The sequence below is a fragment of the Myotis davidii genome, unplaced genomic scaffold (assembly GCF_000327345.1).
Source record: "Myotis davidii unplaced genomic scaffold, ASM32734v1 scaffold323, whole genome shotgun sequence".
In the NCBI taxonomy this organism is placed as follows: Eukaryota; Metazoa; Chordata; class Mammalia; order Chiroptera; family Vespertilionidae; genus Myotis; species Myotis davidii.
In genome coordinates, this window is record NW_006295491.1 from 1,103,642 (window position 1) to 1,126,704 (window position 23,063).

At 40.5% G+C, this 23,063-nt stretch overlaps 1 protein-coding gene across 1 annotated transcript in view; it reads right to left on the bottom strand.

Moving 5' to 3' along the window:
* Window positions 1-19,304: 19,304 nt before the first annotated feature.
* MND1 (meiotic nuclear divisions 1) overlaps window positions 19,305-23,063 on the bottom strand; it is a 46,708-nt gene continuing 42,949 nt past the window's right edge. The window contains exon 8 of the mRNA XM_006770148.1: window positions 19,305-19,539. Within this exon, the coding sequence (XP_006770211.1) occupies window positions 19,433-19,539 (107 nt within the window). The 3' untranslated portion in view covers window positions 19,305-19,432. The remainder of the gene's footprint in view (window positions 19,540-23,063) is intronic.

Sequence of the window (23,063 nt, forward strand, 5' to 3'; positions counted from 1 at the left end):
GCTCATGTTTTCTTAGGCCTCTGCTCTGGGCATGACTAGATGGGCCAATGGGTGATTAATAATTCCTGATGCTGCCTGGGTACTGTGTTTATCAACAGAAATTTCAGAGCCTAATGAGTTTTGGAGATTATTTTCAGGGCCATTTGGTTACTTCAAAATGATCGTGCTCTCTCACCTGCCATTACAGCAGACATCCTGCCATGAATTTAAAAAAAAAGAACCTTTTGATTTGGGGGAAATAAGGTGAACCCTTGCCCTTATGGCCATTTTAGAGCAGAGATGGAGAATCTCATTTCAGTAAAAGGCATAGAACTTTTGAAATTACGGTAAGAGCCGAGAGGAGGAAAGTTATTAATTTCTCCAGTTCACTGTATCTCAAGACCATAACCCAGCTCAACAATAAAAGTATCCAAAATTTGGGTCCAGGGAAAGTATTCCTGCATGAGGAATTCAGCTTGAAAGAGCAGAAGCCTGCCTCCTAGTTTTGCTCCCATACAGTCTACCCCGAAAACCACGAGAGGAGTTGAGAGGCAGGGAGAAGGAGAGGGGAAGCAGAAATGAAAGGGACTGAGGATTAGCTAAATGCTCAGTCTCATCCACTAATGGACAGAAATGAGATTTAAAGGAACACATCCCAGATCTAACAAGATCTTGAATAAACAATGCTACCTCGACGTCCAGCTCCAGCCTCCTTTGCAACTTAACAAGTGCTCAAAAAACGTATTCACTGCTGTGGCAGTTTTTAAAACGGGATCTATATACTTTTTTTTTTTTTAGAAAAAGAATATTCTTTGTATCATGCCTTCCAGTTAGAAAGTATAGACCCATTCAGCTTTAAAAAGGAAGGAAATTCTCACACGTGCTACAAGACAGAAGAACACTATACTACATTAAGCCAGTCATGAAAGGACACTTACATGAGGTACCTAGACTAGTCAATTCTTAGACCCAGAGAGGAGACTGGTGTGGTTGCTGGGGCCTAGGGGAGGGGAAGATGGGAGTTATTGTTTAACAGGTAGAGTCTGTTTGGGAAGGTGAGAAAGTTCTGGACATGGAAGGTAGTGATGAATGTACTTCATGCTATAGAACTGTACAATTGAAAATGGTTTAAATGGTAAACGTGAAGTTAGGTATATTTTACCACAATTTAAAACATTTTTTTTAGAAAGTGTAGACCCTCGCGGGGTGACAGTTCTCCATGCTGGCTCTTTTGTCGATGTTTTCACATAGTGTAATCTATGGCTGGTGCCCAACACACAGTGCGAGACTCGTGAATTCGGTGTAGCTCGTAGTGAATGCCTTTTGAATCTCCACTGGGAACTTGCCAGCCACTTCCTGGCGCGCACCTGCAGTTTGCAAGCTGCCTGCTGCAGGCAGAGGTGCACCGTGTCTTTTTACAGTTAGCCTTGAGCAAGAATTGATTAAACGCTTGATAAATGGCATCTTAGAAGACGGTGCTTTCCCCCTGCTTTGCCACCCCGGTTCCCTCCCTCATGAACACCACATAAAGAGTGACAGTTTGAAATGTCTTCTTTTTTAAGTATTTGCATCAAGTTGGATGGGAGCTTCATTCCTCTTCTGAATACAAACAGGCCACTTTCCACTCTGGGAACGTCCCTCAGTACAGCCAGCCTGGGCACCAGCCTATGAAAGAGCTTCTTCCCCAGACACCAAACCAGCGGCTAAGGTGCCAAGGGACATTTCTGGCACCTCTTCCCCCTAATATGGTCTTCTCTGGGGGAGAGTGTGGGGGAGCACCTAGGAAATAAAGCTGGCTGGTCCCCAAGTTCCTCTTTCTATTTCTGTCATTTTCACTTCCCCTCCCATCAGAAATCCCCATGTGGTGGCGTGCTTTCTCCTTTCCCTTCCCTGTCATTTCCGTGTCACTGGCCCCCTGAGACCCTGCTGGGCCTGTCCCCACATCTACCTGCTCCTGCTACTTTCTCTGTCTTCACGTCTTGAGTTCCCTTTCCCCCAAGGCGTTGGCAGGCTGTTTCTATAACCAAACTCAACTCTACTTTCAAGAGTACCCTTCTTGAAAGGTACAATCTGGTTTGCGGTCAGTGGTCAGCGGTCCCCGGCACTTTTTCACACGGCAGACATCGGGTAGGGCAGTCGGGCCGGCCTTCTGGCTGTGCTCATTTGGTAGCGACCACCAGACATCTGGGGGAAGGTGGCCTTCCCGGTGCTCTCTGGCTAGTCACAGAGGAACTGCATAGAAAAGGCCGGACCTCCCCCTGTTTCTTGGAGCTACAGGTCCCCATTTCACCTCGATAGCATCTTTTGGGAAAATAGAAATAAAATTGAGTTTTACAGGGTAAGTGGCCTCTGAAGCATAAAATTCCATCAGGCTCTTTGCTATACCTGTCAAAAGTCCCAATCCCACACAAGCTTTTGTTTTTATTTATTTATTTTATTGATTTCTGAGAGGACGAGAGAGGGAGAGAGAGAGAAACATTAGTGATGAGAGAGAATCATTGATCAGCTGCCTCCTGCATGCTCCACACTGGAGATCAAACCCACAACCCGGGCATGTGCCCTGGCCGGGAATCAAACCAGTGACCTCCTCATTCGTAGGTCAAGGCTCAACTACTGAGCCACGCTGGCTGGGCCTATGCAAGCTTTTCAATTCCGTCTCAGTTAACTGTTTGAATGACTCTGACTTGGCACTGAAAAGCCCTTCTGTGTCTTTTCATTTTAGCGTGCTGGCAGAGTTAACCCTCACTCACTCATACCCTACTGTTCTGGAATGTATACAATTGTCTGGACACGCTACACTAAAGTGTATTTCTTCACTTTACACACACGCAAAGAAAGAGCTTGCCCTTTGTAGTGGTTATACATCTCAGTCCCCAAACTCACTTTTGCAAGAAACGGAATTTTATTTTTCATTTCAAGCCCCATCCTATAGACGGGAGATTTAACCCCGCCCTCTCTGAAGCTCTCCCTCCCTGTTTCCTGAGGCTGTGCCAACGCTCCAGGGGCTTACATAGTTTCAGGGGCATGCACATCTGGTCCTCTGTTCACAGAAGGGATCTGCGGCAAAGATGCCTGCTCAGGTCTGGACCTCTTGGCTGCCTCAGGGCCATGTTTGGACACGGGGATCCTTGCCCAACTACATACTTCATAGCCATTTCTCTCTGGGGTCTTGCCTTGTCCTTAGCGGTGCAGCTAAGAAGCAGAGTACAGGACCCCTCAACTCTCAGGGCCCCGTGTTCCCTCTATTCCCTTTTCCTCTCAGCCTGGGTGAGTTTCTTTTAAATAGTAGGGAAGTCTTCCATCCATGTTTCTGGCCAAGACGTTTTGACTATGACCAAGGATCCTCCCTGTATCCCTTGGCATTTAAACCAGCAGCTTACCTATAACCAGGAATTGACTACCCTTTCTAGGGCTCAGGATGTTGAAACAAAAGCCGGGATTTCTGCTGTATGGGGCTGCCACTTAACCAGCGAGCACAGACCACACCTGAAAAGTGAGATAAAGAACCCAGCTATTACTTCTGATCACAATTTCAGCAGTGGTTTCTAAACACAAACAACAAATGTGATCATTACAAGTGATTTTTAGATATCTAACTGATGAAAGAAAACCCTTCTTTCTCCAAAGTAGTTGTCAAGTCTATATAAAGTTGTATTTCTTTGAAATTAGTTCAAGTGTTATTCGAACTCTCTTCTCTGGAGAAAACCAGCCAGGCCTTTTCTAAGTTCATAGATAATATCCCTTCTGTACTTTAGGACCATGGAGCAGGCCCAAATCTATGGCTTGCTTACTAATTTTCATAACTAAGAATGTGGAGCAGAGTAATTATGAACATCTAACAGGGTATAGAAAAACCTATTTTTAAAATTGTTACTTTAAGGCCAGAGTTTACATTCAGCACTATTTTGAATAAGTTTCAGATGTACAGCATAGTGGCCAATCATATACCTTACACAGTAACCACCCCCCCCATACTTCCAGTACCCACCTGGCACCGTACATAATTATTACAATATTATTGACTACACTTCCCAGGCTGTACTCGACATCCCGTGACTGTTTTGTTAACTACCAATGTGAACTTCTTAATCCCTTCACTTTTTCCACCCAGTCCCCCAACACCCCACCTCTTTGGCAACCACCAGTCCGAGCTCTGTCTGACTCTATTTCAATTTTGTTTGTTTGTTTACTTTGTTCTTTTGATTCCATATATGAGTGAAATCATATGGTATTTGTCTTTCTCTGATTGACTTATTTCACTACCATAATACCCTCTAGGTCCATCCACGCTGTTGCAAATGGTAAAATTTCATTCTTTTTTCATGGCCAAGGAATATTCCATCATATATATGTACCAAACATTTTTATGTTTCTAAAATTATTTTATTTTTCTATTTCTGTTTATATTTAATAATATTTTGTATTAGTTTCAGGTGTACAATGTATTGGTTAGACAATCACATCTTTTAGAAAGTATTCGCCCCAATATTTCCAATAGCTGCCTAGCAACATAATTATTACAATATTATTGACTGTATTCCCTAAGCTGTAGTTTACATTCCCGTGACTATTTTGTAACTACCAATTTTGTACCACAACTGTTTTATCCACTTATCTATTAATGGGCCCTTGGGTTGCTTCCATATCTTGGCTATTGTAAGTAATGCTGCAATGAACTTAATTTTCAAATTAGTGTTTTGGGTTTCTTTGGATATACACCTAGAAGTGCTATTGCTGGGTCATAGGCAGTTCCATTTTTTTATTTTTTGAGACCCTCCATTGTGTTTTCATCCTAAATATCATTCCCAACTCAAAACCGTCCAAAGCAGACTTTTAATTTGGCAGAGAACTGTGGCTATGACAACGCCTCATGTTTCATTTATTGATGTGTTCCATTTCTATAGAAGTTGCTACTTCAGGAGTACTTAAAGATAATTTTGTTTTAAAGGCATTAATGTACATTCATATACGAACTTACAGTTTACAGAATGATCTCTATCTGTTATCTCTTTGGATCCTCATAATCACTATAAGTACTTGTGGTTTTTCAAGAGTAGCTGCAGCTGACACTTGCCTACAGGTAAGTGCTGAGCCAAGGGCTTCCTTAAGGAGGGGATTTCCACCTAGTTCTCTGGCAGATGCTTGCCATCTACATATGAGACTAACCATGATTCCTCCATTTTTTATTTTTAAAATTATTTTATTCTATTGATTGGTTGATTTTTAAAAATATATTGTTATTTATTTCAGAGAGGAAGGGAGAGGGAGACAGAGATAGAAACATCAATGATGAGAGAGAATCAGTGATCGGCTGCCTCCTGCACACCCCCAACTGGGGATCAAGCCCGCAACCCGGGCATGTGCCCTTGACCGGAATCAAACCTGGGACCCTTCAGTCTGCAGTCTGACGCTCTATCCACTGAGCCAAACCAGCTAGGGCTGATTGATTGATTTTGAGAGTATGTTTATGAAAGCTGGTGACAGTGAAACAAGGAAGGGCCTAGGATAGAAGAAGCAACAGGGGAGAGCCTAGACAGGTCTGCTTTGGCTCATTGGAAAGTCAGAGGAAAGGGGGCCTTAGAGACAGGTTCAGGGGCTTAGCACAGGATGAGGTGCCACTGCTCATTGCTCCCCTGGTTGCAAGTCTTGTGGAGTCTCCTAGAGTTTGAGAAATGCAAGCCTGAGGTGGGAAGAAAGGGGTGGGAGCCTCCTCCATTTTTAAAATGTTTGTGGGAATGTGTGAATAGCATTGCTTTCAGTGTATTACATGTTGAGAATAGAATGAAGTGGTTCTGAAAATGTACTAAGTGTCATAAAATGGATCAGTGGGAAAAGGCAGAGTCATAATTTATATGTAATTTAATTATATGTCACAATCAAAACTTCAAATAATAAGGCTGCCTCCTACACGGGGATTGAGCCCAAAACCCGGACATGTACCCTGACTGGGAATCAAACCGCCAACCCTTCGGTGCTTGGAATGAAGGCCAACCAACTGGGCTACACCAGCCAGGGCAGTATTCCTGGATTTTTACAACTCAGAAGGTAGTCAGTACCAAGAGAGAAAGCAAGAGGGCAAACAAGAGAGCAAGCAAGAGAGAGAAAGGTGGAGCCTTAGAAATTTTGGCTTTGTATTGGAATTTCCTCTCCTTGGATAAAAGATAAGAACAGAACACTTGAGGGTTAGAAGAAATCCCTCTCACAAAAACCAACAATTAACATAGACACACACACACACACACACACACACACACACAACCACAAATGACTGTAAGAGCTCTTCCTTTTTTTTTCCTCCAAAATTTAAATGGCAGACTTTTATTCAACTTATTTTAAAGTTCAAGATGACATCGCCATTTGAGAAGTTACACCAGAAACCAGCAGTTACCTTTAACACTGTCTTCCTTCCTCAGCCTCCACCCCCACCTCCATCCCATCTAACCAATCATTAAGTCTTCTCTATTCAACCTGCAAAAGATGTTTACAATCGGTCTACCTTGCCCAGCTGGCATGGCTCAGTGGTTGAGCGTTGACCTATGAACCAAGAGGTCATGGTTTGATTCCCAGCTGGGGCACATGCTCAGGTAGTGGGCTCGATCCACAGTAGGGGGCGTGTAGGAGGCAGTAAATAATGACTTCTTTCTCATCACTGATGTTTCTATCTCTCCCTCGCCATTCCTCTCTGAAATCAATAAAAAATATATTTTAAAAATCAAATAAAATCTGTCTACCTCTCCCATTCCTTGCCCAACCGAAGCCTCCCACCACTTCTCACCTGTATTATCACCTAAACATAACCTGTCTCCCCACCCCTAGTCCTGCTCCCCTTCCACACCCGACAGCAGCAGCCCCCCAAATGGGACCTGCCCCTGCAGAGTGCACAGGCAAGCTGTTGGGTGTGGGAAGAAAGTCTAAGGGCTTCTATTTATCGCATTCTTTAAAATGACTGCTTTTCCATATTTTGTATAACACATAATATTCTTTAATAACAAACATACCTGTAATTAGTATGCAGGTTTTTAATGTTTTATTATTGACTAGAGGCCCAGTGCACAACATTTGTGCACTCAGGATTGGGGGCGGGTGGTAGTCCCTCAGCCTGGCCAATACCCTCTAGCAGTCCAGGAGCCCTCGGGAGATGTCCGACTGACGGCTTAGGAGGGCCTAAGCCATCAGTCAGACATCCTTAGCACTGCTGTGGAGGCGGGAGAGGCTTCCGCCACCCCCGCTGTGCTCGCCATCCTGTGAGTCTGACTTCTGGCTGAGCAGTGCTCCCCCTGTGGGAGCACACTAACCAATAGGGGACAGTTCCTGCATTGAGTATCTGCCCCCTGGAGGTCAGTGTGCATCATAGCAACCAGTCGTTCCACCATTCAGTCGATTTGTATATTAGCCTTTTATTATATAGGATAGAGGTACATGACTTAAAAAGTTTTGTGGTCACTACTTGACACAGTGGTCACATTTTAAAAATCCAGATCTAATCATGTTATTTCTTTTGCTTACACTACTCAATGGCTTTCAATTGTCCACAAAGTCCCAAATCTGTGACAGTTCCTACAAATCCTGAAGGATCGATCTACTTCTCTGGCCCCCCTACAACCTACTCCCTTTCCTGGGCATGGGGCTGTCTCATTGCCTCCCCCTCCTCCTTCGAAGCCAGTTTTTCCCATGGGAAATCTTCACACGCATGGTTCCCTCTACCTCCACGAAGCTTTAGGTCTAGTTTTTAATGTTGTTTTCTTCCCTGACACCTGCACACCGGCACCATCCCACTCCGATCCACAAGGTCACTTGGTTAAACTCTCTTAGCGCCCTGCATTTTTGGTCATGGTAGCAATTGCTATGATATATTTTGTTCAATGTCTTCCACATTAAGCTGTAATCTCCACAAAACATGTTTACCATTGTACCCTTAGCACCTAATAAGCACCCAATAAAGATTTATTGATTGCAAGAGTGAATTAAAGTACCAACATTCACCCCCTCAGATTGTCTCCTCACTGCCCTGCTCAGGACCCGTGGCCTCTAGGGCTCAGCCCAATGAACCAGCCGTTTCTCTATGAGGTCTTTTGAACTGTCCCTGGGCAGTTACTCATTCACCCAGACTCCCAGCACCCTGGGAAAAATTTTATTACAGCACTTATTGACATGTAAGTGTCTACTTCCATTTCAGTTTGTGCATCAAGATTTGTTATCTTTAGGACTTGGACCTTGTTATCACCTTTGTGAATGGGGTAAAGGAGGCATTTCATAAGTGACTAGAGATCTCTGGTGTTCTAAGATATTTTTTTTTGTAAAAAGAAATGTTTCAGCTTGCTTAATTTTCATAATTCTTAAAAAGTTACAACTATCCTTTGAACAAGGCAAACACTCTGGGTAAGGTATCTTCATAAGCTTTATTGAGATATAGTAAATGCTCATACCCTACCCTTCTTGAGAACTGCCTTTGTTAGGGGGTGGAAAGAGAGAATGAACAGGCTGCCTCATTGTGCTCCCCCACCTCACCCCTTTTAGAGAAACTGTTTTAAAAGAGAGGGTGAGTAACTCAGGGACTGAGTGTGAACCTGGAATAAATAGCAAAGAGTACAATGGGAGTTGCTTTTGTCCACATACACACAAGGGTATAAAAAAGGAAAAAAGGGAGAGAAAAGGCATACCTCATGCTCTTTGAGGTGATTACACAAAATGGAAATAGAAGAGAATTTTTTTAAAATGCTTTCTTGGGACTCATGACAGGATAAACTTTAAACAGGGTGAGTGATTGGTTTTCTGTTAGGACACCAACCTCATATAGATAGATCATTGATATTCATATTTCTTCCTTCCCGAATAACTTGGTCCCAAACCCAGTTTAGTTGACCCATATAGTATCTACAAATAGGAGATTCTTAATCTTAGCCCCTGGGCTGTTTAACTTTTAAGCTCGGATCCTAATAAGGGTTCGACTTGCTCACTTCAGTACCAAGAGCTGCTGTGGAACAGTTACCATACATGGGCAGAGAAGCTGTGAGGAGGGAGGGGGTGGGGAGCACGCTGCTGCAGCAGGGCAGCAGTTATATAACCACAAGGGGAGTGCTGCGAAGGGAAGGCGCTTTCTGCCTTCCTTACACGTACTAAATCCTAAATCTTCTAAAAGACACCTAACGCGCACATCTGAGTTGCTGAAGTTAGTAGCTCAAATAGAATTAGACCCAGAACATCAGTTCAATCTGCTGGGTTTATGGGCTGCTATTTTAAATAACTTTTGTTGGTGTCCTCAAGAAAAAGTTGTAGAAATGTATGTGCGGTAGGTTTCAGTAATAACAGAATAAATGCCATTTCCTTTTTCATTGACCATGAGTTATGAGTGTTGATCTGCAGACAGTCCCCAAACGAGCTGCATTCCAATAGTTTGTTTCTAAGTCAGTTGTTAGGCACTTGGGACATAGTTTCCCATAGAAACAATTTTAGAGCTGGTGGTTCAGATTTCCAGATATGGCCAAAGAAGCCCATGAACACGTGAGAAATTTAACCGCAGCCCCTGACCACTATACAGAATAGTGTTTTACTATTATGTGTCCCCTCTTCTGGGATTCCTGTCTCACCTTCCCTTGTCCTGGAAGGAGTAGACAGTGTCCTGAATATAGATGCTGCTGGTTGGGAGGCCATGGTGAAGGGGAGGAGGACAGACAGGGAAAGGAGGCTCCCCAGCAGCAAGGACTCCAGGGTGAGAGTGAGGTCTGGTGGAGCCCAGGCCCTGGGAGGCAGTGACACCTGTCATTGTATTTGAGAGCATATTTGGAGGTTCTAGCAAGGGAGTGCAGCTGCTCGTATACCCTTGACCGAAGACCAAGGGGGGAAGGCAGTCCTCTTCCACCGAGCACACAGCTTCAGGAGGGATGCACATGGATTGGTGAGGGAGGGGGACACCTGCCCAGGCAGATCCTTGGAATCAACTCTGGTGATCAATAGGATGACAGATGTCTCAGCCAGATGGCCCTCACATCCACATCTGTGATTGCATTTGCATAGAATATTTTCTCCTGGCAAGAACTTCCAAAATGTTCTGAGTGATATAACCACCTCCCATTGAACATATTCTCAGAGCTAGATCACAGCATTAATTGCTGTGTCTGTATTATTTCATTCCATTCTCCCAACTCAACATCTGTGAGGCCAATTGTTCTATCTGCATTTAAGAAAGTGGGCATCGCCGAAACCGGTTTGGCTCAGTGGACAGAGCGTCGGCCTGAGGACTGAGGGGTCCCAGGTTCGATTCCGGCCAAGGGCATGTTCCTGGGTTGCGGGCACATCCCCAGTGGGAGATGTACAGGAGGCAGCTGGTCGATGTTTCTCTCTCGTCGATGTTTCTAACTCTCTATCTCTCTCCCTTCCTCTCTGTAAAAAATCAATAAAATATATTAAAAAAAAAAAAGTGGGCATGAAGGTGTAGGGATGTTAGTAGCTTGCCTAGATTCAAGCAGTTAGAGCCCACACCACTTGAACCCAAACTTGTTTGACTCCAAACCCACTATCCCTCACTGTTTTCACATGAGCTGGCATTATCGCCAGAGGCCTCACGAAGATGCTGGACCTGAGCTGGACCCGGAAGAAATGGGCTTAGATACAGGGTATACCTGATGAATAGCTCAGATGAGCAAAATTTGCATGCTAATGATTCTAATTAAGAGACCAAACTAGCTTGATTTGTTTCATGTTACAAGAAATGGAAAATAAGATTGGGAAAGTGGTGGACAGATGCTGCAGAGACCTCTAGAATTTCTGCTATAACTTATCTTTTGAAAAAGTAATTCAGAGTTTGAAATAAAGTTCATAGAAAGGAACAAAGAAAAAACCCTTCTCACATAGGTAACCACTGTTTATGTTTCCTGTACATTCTTTCATTTTTTGTGTGCATATATACAAGCAATTATAAATGTATATATCCTATTTTCACCTTCATTAAGACTAGAGGCCCGATGCACGAAATTCAGCATGGGTTGTGTCCCTAAGCCTGGCCAGTCATCTGCCGGCTGGGGCCTCACTTCCCAGATGATCAGTGCACGTAATAGTGAGTGATCAAACTCCCGGTCTCCTGGTCAAACTCCCATGGAGACAATTTGTATATTAGGCTTTTATATATATAGAAAGCATATGGCAGTAGAAACTTTGAATAGCAATAATTTATATATGTAAGTGCCTATTAACAGATGAATGGTTTAGAAAACTGTGGTACATCTACACAATGGAATACTATGTTGCTGTAAAAAAGAAGGAATTCTTACCATTTGCAACAGCATGGATGGAACTGGAGAGCATTTTGCTAAGTGAAATAAGCCAGTCAGAGAAACATAAATACCATTTCCTAAAAATAAAATAAAAACTAAAAACACCACAATCCTATTAATAATAAAAAATAATTTATATATGTATATTTTTCTTACTATTTAAAATTGTTTACTTATTAAAATACAATGGTGTTTCCCAGCATGAATTTATTAAATAAATATCAAGAATTGGATTCCAAAATAGAAAGAATAATTTCCAAAGGAGACCTCATCCAGCATCAACTTTAAATCTATAGATCTAAGCCCTAGAGTGTGAGTTTAGGTTGGTGAGGTGCACGCTCCCCTTCAAGTGTTACCATAACACCATGTACACTCCTCTCCTTGGCTTTCATCATGCCTTTGTAATTGCCTGTTTGTGTGGCTGCCTTATTTACTTGATTGAAATTCTTTGAGGCCAGGACTATAGAATTAATTTGTCTAATATAATGCCCAGTAAATATGAGATTATTCAATGAACATTCAAATGAATTGATGAATGGCCCAGGCCAGTGTGACTCAGTTTGTTGGAGCATTGTCCCATACACTGAAAAGTCTTGGGTTCAATTCTGGATCAGGGCACATACCTCAGTTGTAGGTTTAATCCCCAGTTGGGGTTTATATGGAAGGCAACCATTTGTTGTTTCTCTCTCACAATGATGTTTCTCTCTCTCTCTCTCTCTCTCTCTCTCTCTCTCTCTCTCTCTCTCTCTCCTCTCTCTCCTCCCTCCCTCCCACTTCCTCTCTGTGAAATCAGTAGCAACATATCCTCAGGTATTTAAATATATATATATATATATTTGATGAATGGAGGACAAAGTGTATTGAATGAACGTGAATAACATATTCCAAGGAATGACTTGAACAATTTAGCTGAACCCTAGGGCATCAGAATATAAAAGGAATGGTATTTTATTCTAGCTGGTAAATGTAGCTTGATGAAACAGTGTAGGGATGTGTTAAGAAAGATCAGGCAATAGAAAGAGAGTGAAAATATTGGGGATGGGGTGAGGGGGTGAAGAAGAGAAAGATGAAGCAAAGGTCTTGAAGCAACCAGGAGGGAGCTGGATCCTGGGCAACAGGAGAGAGGTGGCTTAAACAGGAAATATAGGAATGAAAACAATTCTAGGAAGGAGGGGCTAGGGAGTTGAGATTATGCTTGAAGGGCTCAATTTTTTTTTTAAAATGGCTTTAAACAGAGAAAATTGAGAAAAGTGAGGTTGAGTAGAGGGGCCTGGATGGCAAATGTCTTAAATAATTGTAGAGACTGAGAGGAAAAGCTGATAGAAAGTAAGGGCTGCCTTATAGCCTTTCTGGGAAAAGGCCAATTATAACTTTAAGTAAAAGCCTTGATAAGCAATGCTTGAGAGTCTATTTGAGGCAAGAGATTATGAAGTTGTAATTCTTTTGTGTCAAATACTACATGAGGTGCTCTGGGCCTTCAGAGATGAAAAATCAACATGCCCTCACAAGGAACTTTTGTCTGGTAGGGAGAAAATCATCTGACCCTTCAAAATATATTTCATTCCAGTATTACTACCTACTCTTCAAATGGTCTTATTACAACATAGTTAACATTGCAATATAATGTGGCTGTCAGGTCAGTGATTGTAAATGGTCTGTTCATATAGGAGAAAAGGTAAGCAACTTCTTAGATACTTTCAGTTATGGTTATGCAAAATAATTCTGATACCCAGGTACTCTCTTCCCTGAAGCTGTGCTACAGCAAATGTTGACACTGTCTCAAAAAGGAAGTTATCTTTCTGGATCCATTAAGGTAACTATTGTTATTAAAAGTTAAATTTTACCTGTTAAAAATCAAACCAACAGGCCTGTAGATACAAACTAATTTTATTAGTGTACTTAAAGGCAAATATTTGTTTCCAGTTGACCTAAGAATCAAACCAAATCTGCTCAGATGGAAACTTGCTAAGCAAGTTAAACTCAGTCAGGTGTGGGTCCCCAGAGCTCACATAACACAGAAAACGCATGTAAGCAAGAAGTATGCTTAAACATGATAACACCACAACTGGACAGAAAAAAAAAATCAACATCTGTTCAGTTGAAGTGTATAAAAAGTTCTCATAGTTACTTTTCTAAATGTTATGAGAAACACGATGCCTTCCAAGTGCAGGCTTGCAAACGCACACACCCTTTCTGCTGCAGATCCGGTCTCCAGATTGGCATGGTACATTTTAGAGACGTTTCTCAGAAAGCATTTGGACTTATGAAAACAATCTTTGGCCTAATGACAACTGAACAGTAATTATAAATGTTCCTTTTCATTAATAAATTCCAGCTAAAAGGCAGTATTTTTTACAAATCTGTTTTTGATAATAGATTCCCAGCTCATTTTATACAAATATTTTTTAAAAACTTATCTTTATTGTTGAAAGAATTACAGATACCCACCTTTTCCCTCCATTAAGCCCCTCCATCCCACACCCCTCCTCCACCCACGGCCTTCACCACACTTTGTCTGTGTTATGTAAATCTTTTGAAGAAAATATTACTGAAAATCCATGGAAAAAGCAATTTAAAAAGTTCTCAAAGCTATTACCCTTCCTCTGCTTTTCTACAAAATTCAGCTGTTATATTTCTCATATTCTTCATGAACAGGGACTCTTTTGGGGGGAGAATGTCCAGGAATTCATCCTCAGAACTTCCCCAAATATGCAAACAGCTATGTTTGGAAATGTTCTTTGAAAATACTGTCTAAAATAACATGAAACTGGAAACAAACCAAATGTCCATCATCTTAGTATATCTTTATGAAGAAATAGTATATAACAAGTAAAACAATCTTTTTGAACAAAAGAAATTTTTCAAACTGTTAAATGAAAAACAAAATAGTGTTGATCCAGATGTACAAAAGGAGCTAATTTTGGTTTTTTTGTTTGAAATTATAATTGAGTATCATTAGAGACCAGATAATCCCAATGATACATAAATTGTTTCAGAGCCAAGGAAGGAAAACTTCGATATCTTTTTAAAGACGAAAGTATAATACTGATATCCAAATCTGTAAATATAGTACATAAAAAAAATTATAGCCCTAGCTGGTTTGGCTCAATGGCTAGAGCATGGGCCTGTGGACTGAAGGCTCCCAGGTTCGATTCTGGCCAACTGCACATGCCTGGGTTGCAGGCTCAATCCCCAGGGGCGATGTGCAGAAGGCAGCCAATCAATGATTCTCTCTCATCATTGATGTTTCTATCTCTCTCCCTCTCCCTTACTCTCTGAAATCAATAAAAATTATATTTTAAAAAAATTATAGGCCAGCAGCACTTATGAATATTGATGCAAAAATTATAAATAAAATGTCAGCAAATAGACTCTAACATCACATTGAGAAAATAATTCACCATATCTAAGTAGGTTTGATGTCTGAAATTTATGGATGGCTGAGTGTTAGGAAATATATTAATAACATTCATCTTATTAATAGATTTAAGGAGAAAGATCATATGCTTATCTCCAGAGATGGCTGGAAAAGCCTATGAAAAATTCAACCATTCCTTATACAAATACTTGCGAAAATTGGACTAAATGACTACTTCCTTAACATTATAAGTTACATATTATAAAAATCCAGGATTTTACTTTATGCAGAAATACTAAGAGAATTCCTACTAAGGTCACAGACATGACAGAGATGTTCTCTATACTACAATTTTATGAGTGGCATTAGCCAATGCAATTAGATAAAAACCAATTATGAACATAAGAATTAGAAAAGAGAAATTTAAACTATACTGTATTTGAAAATAGGATACCTGAAAACCCTCAAAGAATAAATTATAAAACAAATTTAAACAAAAACAATTTAACTAGATAGCAGGATTTAAAATTAATATGCAAAACCAATAGTCTTCAGATACATGTTATAACCAATTAGAAAATAAAATGAAAGAGAAAAATCCATTTATAATGGCAACAAGAAAGATAAAATACTTAAGAATATACTTAAGAAGTGTGAAATCTATGTGAAGCAAACTATAAAACTATTGGAAAAACCCAAGAGTATGCTTGAGCAAATGGAATGACATTCCTTGTTCTTGAATAGGCTGTCTTACCATCAGACTATCAGTTCTTCCTATGTTAATTAAGAAATTTAATATAATCTCAATTTAAAAAACAGCACCAGTATTTTTTCCCTGGGATATGAAAAGTTGAACTTATAAGTTTGATCTTAAGTCAGTCTGTCAACTTGGAATGAAACTGGGACTTAAAAAAGAAAGCTATCTGCTAGCATTGCTCTAAGAAATGAACCCATTACCATTGCTCCAGCCCCACTCACCTCTAGTTAATCTGCTGCATATAGAAGGAGGACTTCGGGTAGCCACATCACCCAGTTCCCAAAAGAAGCTGAAAATCTGAATGTGTATGACATTTTACATGTGGATATGTTGCAACAAAGTTTTAAAAAAAGATAGTTAAGGCAGAATAAAATGCCTCTTGTTGGTCCTATCTAGCCCACAGGTTGTCAGGTTTTGAAATTTTGGAGTCTGATAAACTTCTTCTGTAAAGGATCAGACAATAATATTTTAGGCTTTGTTGCAATATTCAACCTATGTTGCAATATTCCTGTTTATTTTTACATCATTTAAAAAAGTAAAAAGACATTCTTAGCTCAAGGGCTGTGAGATCAGGCCTTGAATTTGGCTGGCAAGGTGGCAGCTGGCAATCTTGGCAAATTTGCCTTGAGATTCAACGAGTACTTCCAAAGACAATCATATTACCTGACCTCTATCTCTCACAATCATTTTTTAAAAAATCAAGCTGGAATAAGTAGTGTGTGTGTGTGTGTGTGTGTGTGTGTGTGTGTGTGTGTGTGTTTCATAATGCACTAACTTTTCCTCCTGTTATATATTCAGGAAACATATCCTGAAAGGGAGTTTAGAAATAATTTTCCCCACTATCTGTAACCACTCTTACCAAACTATGCCATATTAGCTGAAAACTGTTTTCTAAACTACTCCAATCATATTTTCAAAAGACAGTATTATCAGCTTTACAATTTAGACTTTTCTGTTCAAGATTAGGGTGGTTCTGGTTTCTTGGCTGCCAGATATACTCATTTCCTTTTCTAATCCCTTAAAGAAAATCGTGTTGGATAAAGTAAAGGATAATAGAATCTATTTCTGAAACAGGCCAAGAACTTTGTAATCCCATTAGATTAATGATGTGGCAAAAGGCAGAGGGAAAAGTCATTCCAATTCTTCCTTATGAATTGCTTTGGTCCTAGCCCAACTTCAGAAGGGACATTTCAGTGATCTGATCTGGCCGTGAACAACTGTGAAACTAACTAGAAGACTATAAAATCTTTCCTAGAATCATTTAAAAATAGAATTGTGAGATTTAAAAATAACTACATGTGAAGGTTGATAAGGTATCTTTTAAACTTCACAATTACTGAAAAGATATGAGGAGTATCAATTATGACATTATTTACTGAATCAAATTTGATCCTGGATCACTAGTAATTTGACTGTAGGTCCCACCAAATGTACTCAATCTTCAGATCAATAACAAAACCAATGCAGGACTACAGATTATCTAGTGCTTGGCTGGACTAATGCCCCTAGACTTCTTGACTAGTATCTCTAATTTCAGGGAAGAGCAAACCCAAAAACAACTCTGAAAGATTAAGAGGAGTGAAGTGCTGGAGTAGGCAAGCCAACTAACTGTTAAGTAACAGAGTGAGCCAGCTGTTAAACAGCCATTAATAAAGATTAAATTACATTTAAAAAATATTAAATTATAGAAACTAAAATGAATTATATTATATTAAAAACAATGGAACTAAAATTAAAAATGTACCTATTTTACATTTTACCATTGCCTTTGCTCTTGAGATTATTTATAGCTAATGTAATAAATAATCAGCTAATGTATTACAGAAATAAATGTATATAATGGTGTGCTACTGGGCATCTTTTACCCACTCTGCACTGTCATTACATTGATAATTGGAAATTGGCTATGCTGGGATTATTTATATCACCTAAATAGGCAGAAACTACTATAAATAAGGCCCTGTCCCCACTTTTTAAGGAGTAATTTAAACATTTCCCAGAACACTACTGGCTTAAGAGGGAACCACAGCCTCTCATTAGCTCATGTACAGACCTCATCTCATCATTCATGCTACCCCGCATAAGATAGACTCAATTAAAAAAAATGTTGCTGAAATAGAATCTTTTAGGAATCATTACAAATGGTTTCCTTTTGTACATACCTTCTCTCTAAACAAGAGAACATATCCTATATAATAAAAGGGTAATATGCAAGTTGACCCTAACAACAGAACGACTGGTCACTATGACACGGGCAGCAGCACGATCCTGAGCTGCCGTCCGACCTAGCACAGGATCTGGTCCTGCCATCTGCGACTGGGGGAGATGGGGCAGGCACCGCGGGATCGGGCGTGCCATCTGCCACCAGGGGAACGGGCCTAAGCCAGCAGATGGTTATCGGATGTGCCCCTCCCCCCAGTGAGTGCACAAATTTTTGTGCACCGGGCCTCTAGTCCTATATAATAAAAGCCTAATATGCTAAGTGTCTGGTTGACCAGTCAGCCATTCAACCAATCAAAGCATAATATGCTAATGATATGCTAAGGCTGCTCAACCACTCACTATGACGTGCACTGACCACCAGGGGGCAGATGCTCAGACTGGTAAGTTAGCTTGCTGCTGGAGTCCAGCTGATCAGGACTGTGGCGGAAGAACTGGACATGCCCTGGAGCCCTCCCGCGATCCCTCCCCACCTGGCCAACCTCCCACATGTCTCCCTACCCTGATCATGCACTGGTGGGGTCCCTTGGCCTGGCCTGTGCCCTCTTGCAATCCGGGACCCCTTGGAGGATGTCGGAGAGCCAGTTTTGGCCTGATCCCACAGGCCAGGCCAAGGGGCCCCATTGGTGCATGAATTAATGCACTGGTCCTCTAGTTTTCTAATAAATAGTAAACAAACTGGGTCTGAGAAATTTTTGAATTCTCACAGTTAATGTTTTATGGGAAGGCTTATGATGGGTTATTTTTATTTTTTGTCCTTTGTCCCTTACATCAAATACTTTCTCCTTTGGAGCTGTTGCCCTAAGACAACATAAACCGGCCTCAAGAACAAAGATGGACCAAACTGGCTCCCCCTCACCTCCAGAAAATGATTAAAGTAGGCCCATGCAATACAAAGGCCAGATTCACTACAAATGGCTTGAATGCCATTTGGGTCATTTCAGACATATGGAGTATCTCATTCAAGTTACTTAAAAGAATATAAAAATTGGAACAGTGTGAAAAAAAAATTAAGGCATAGATGAGTTTTGATTTTACTTTTTTGTTCGTCTGTTTATCTTGGAGTGCTTGCAAATACTCTAAATGCCTAAGCTGAACTAGAAAAAGATATATATACACAGGACATATGTGATTTTTAACCTGCTTCTTAGGTAGGTGGAAAAAATAATATCACCAAACTATAGTTGGTGGTGTGTGGTATACCAACACCACTATATCATCTTACAAAATGTGCAGAAATCAGGACAAAGGGCCACGTGCTTGTTCTTTACAATGGAAAGGCACCAAACATTCAAAAGAAAGTAGTTTTCATATCTGAGAAATTGCTACGTAACTCTAAATTTGAGGAAGAGCAACTTTCTGTATTTTTTTTCCCTTGTGGGAATTTGCAAATATGATGCAGTATATTGAGAATTCATCACACACATTTTCCACTAAATACTGAGAAATACTAAAGCAGCAACTAGAGTTTTATAGTTATTTCCAAGCGTTTATGTGAGTGTATGTGTATAACAGAGCCTTCAAAAGTACCCTTAGTTCTTAATATTTAATAATTGAATGGAACTATAAAATGTTATCAAGTCATAATGGCTTCTGACCTCAAAAAAATTCTCTGTAAACCTAACTTAGGGAGCTAGCCTACTTTGACGAGCACTGTGGGGATATGGCTGCCATCCTGCTTTCCATCAAACAAAAAGTGTGAAAAACATCTACACCTTATACTTTATTTAAAATTAACAGAATGATCATCACAATTACCGGTAAATGACAATTCTGTACACTTGGTTGGATAACATAAATAATTTACATATTCACAAGCACATAGATCCTTTACCAACATCAGACATTTTAGTCTATGTAATCAAAGTCTTCTGGAATTCCAAAATTTTTATCAATTTTATTTTCTTCAAGTCCAAATTTTCTTTTGGCCCAAGATTTTATTGCAAATATGTTATCTATAAAGAAAATAAGAAACATTTTTGAGAATTCAAAACACCATCATAAAACATTTCATTTATAATTCTATCCATTGTTTTTACTTACAGAAGTTTCTGTATTTTCAAGAGTAATGGCATAATGGCAAATTAATTTCAGAAGAAAATATTTGGTATTTTGAATAAACGGATCTCATATTTAAAAACCCAGTAAATTGGGTGCCACTGAAGAATAGCTGACTTAGGAATAATCCAAAGACAGGGAACAGCTGGCGGTGCCTCTTCCACGTCACAGCGGAGGCCAGGACTCTGTCACCTCGCGAATTAGAGCTGCTCCTGTTCCCAAAGGGGACACATTCTCTCCAGACCCTTTTCCCTCCCCGACAAAAAGTAATGGCTTCCGGGCAGCCAGGCCATGTAAGGGAGAGGGGTGAGGAGAGAAAGGGGTTTCTAAAGGCTAAGATAAGAATAGATGTATCCTTAGTGTCCTCTAGGGGAATTTAAATGCATTTTACCACTGAAAAAGTATAATATGTACTTAAAGGAATTTATCCAAAGGAAATAGAACAAATTGTGTACAGAGATGTATGGTCAAATCTTCATCCAAGTATAATAAAAGAAAAAATAAAAGCAACCTCAATGTCTAATCACTTGGAAGGCTGTCTTTGCATAGGCTGTACCAACGTGCTCACTGTGGTTACACCTGGGAATAGGAATGATGAATAGTTTTCTTTTTTTAATTTTACAAATTTTCTTTAATGTACATATACCACCTTTATTGTGAATATGTATTATAAATAAAGTAAAATAATGGTAAAAGTTTCTGGTTCAGAATCCTATATAATAAAAGCCTAATATGCTAAGTGTCCAGTCGTCCATTCAACCAATCAAAGCATAATATGCTGATGATATGCTAATGTGCTATGACCACCAGGGGGCAGACAGTCAACCAGTAGACCAGTTGCTATGATGTGCACTGATCACCAGGGGGAAGACGCTCTGACCTATAGGTTAGCTTGCTGCTGGGGTCCAGGTGATCAGGACTGAGCGAGACGGCCGGACACACCCTGAAGTCCTCCTGCGGTCCCTCCCCGGCTGGCCAACCTCCCGCGTCCCTCCTTGGCCCCGATCGTGCCCCAGTGGGGTCCCTCGGCCTGGCCTGTGCCCTCTCGCAATCCAGGACCTCTCGGGGAATGTCAGAGAGCCAGTTTTGGCCCAATCCCACAGGCCAGGCCGAGGGACCCCACTGATGCATGAATTCGTGCACTGGGGCTCTAGTATTCGATAAATAGTAAGCACTGTATTAGCAGTGATAATGAAGTAAAAGTGTTAAAATAGGTTCTTTTGGAGTGTTATGTCACCTCCCCCCAATTTATATGCTGTAGTCCTAATCCCCAGTCCCTCAGAATATTTGGAAACTTGACACCCCCCGTCCCCTTTTTTCTTACTTATTTTCAAATCAATGGAGTGAAGGACACATTTTGGTGAAAAGGGTCCAAAGGTCTATGAATTGATCTTCAAAGATGTGATTAAGTTAAAAAGAGCCTACTAGGCCAGCCCTAATCCAATCTGACTGGTGTTCTTATATGAAGAGGAAATATGGACACACAGAGCCCTGACCAGTTTGGCTCAGTGGATAGAGCGTCGGTCTATGGGTTCAAAGGTCCCAGGTTCGATCCCAGTCAAGGGCATGTACCTTGGTTGCGGGCACATACCCAGTAGGGGGTGTGCAGGAGGCAGCTGATTAATGTTTCTCTCTCATCGAAGTTTCTAACTCTCTATCCCTCTACCTTCCTCTCTGTAAAACTCAATAAAACATATTTAAAAAAAATATATGGACACACTGAGTCAAGAACAGCAAGACCATGAGGGGACACACGAGAAAGTGCCATTTACAAAGCAAGGCCTTAAAAGAAACCAAACTTGCTGACACCTTGATTTTGAACTTCCAGCCTCCAGAATTGTGAGAAAATAATTATCTTTTGTTTAAGCCACACCCAGTGTGAAGTATTTTGTTATGGTATCCTTAGCAAATTAAAATATAGTGTTGGATCACCTTAAAAAATATTGTTTTAAGGAGTTTAATTCCAAGGACACCAACATACATAGAGGGAAGATTGTGAGAAGACACAGTGAGAAGGTGATGGTCTACAAGGCAGGAGAAAGGCCTCAGAAGGAACCAACCCCACTGATACCTTGATCTTGACTTCCAGCCTCCAGGACTGTGGGAAAATAAATTTCTGCTTTTTAAGCCATCCAGATTGGGGATTGCAGCAGAAAACAGATGGCACAACCAAATGAAGTAAGTGGAGAGTATAGGCAAGGATGAAAAAAGCCTACAAGATGTGGTCAAGCAGCCTGGGCTAAGCAAGAGCAAGATGTTTCTACTCCCAAGAAGAAAAGGCAAGGAAAAGTGATCCTGAACCTGGAGCTCTCTACCTGGAAGGGCTATGTTAATGGCTGTGATGCAGAGGAGCACAGTTATTTCCAACCCACTGCATGACATGGATAGAGAAAGCTACTCCAGGATATGATCCACACAAATGAAGGAGTAAATCTAAGAAAGACATAAGATACAGAAAGTGGGAAAGCAGGGAATCCAACATAGGGGAGAGGCAAGCAATCCCAGGATGATGGTAAAAGGAAATTCTAGGATGACAGCTGTGTACTAGTCACAGAGGCAAGAAGACCAGACAGGACAAAACAGGAACAATTTCTTCAAGAAGATGGAGAAACCCTGGCTGGTGTGCTCAGTTGGTTGGAGCATTGTTCTGTACAAAAAAAAATCAATAAAAACATATCCTTGGGTGAGGATTGAAAAAAAGAAGATGGATGAAAATGATGCAGAACTGCTATGTGTGAAGATATAGAGAAGATATTCATCTAGTAGAGTTTTAGATTGAATTAGCAATAAGTACATGGAAACCTATGTAAACAAAGTCAACTATTAACTCAAAGTCAGCTATTAACTATTATAGGGTAAGAATAATACATTTAGCTCTGCACAGCATTGCATAATCTTCATAATGTAAACATGCTTAATCACAATCAATAATGCAAACACTGAATTACAATAATTATGCTGAAAAAGTAGCAAGGAAGAAAATATGTAATAGTTGAGATGCAGAATAGCAAAGCTTTACATTAGGAATTACAGAATTGCCTAAAATTGAAAAATCAAGCAAAAGCAATATATGAATGTTACTTGGAGATATGATTATAAATAACCAAAAAAAAATCAGCTAAAAGATTTGAAAGGGCTTGCTCGGGAGACAGGAAATGGGAAGAGATCAAGGTAGTGGTATTTTTCATTTAGAAAAAAATTGTATATTAAATTTAGCTCATAAAAATTCAATGTATATCATTTATCTACACTAATAAAAGAGAAAAATGGTAATTGGCGTACAACGCTACCCTTTTCATTGGCTAATCAGGGCTATATGCAAATTAACTGCCAACTAAGATTGGCAGTTAACTGCCAACAAGATGGCAGTTAATTTGCATATGTAGGCACAATGCAGGGAGGCGAAAGGGAAAGCAGGAAG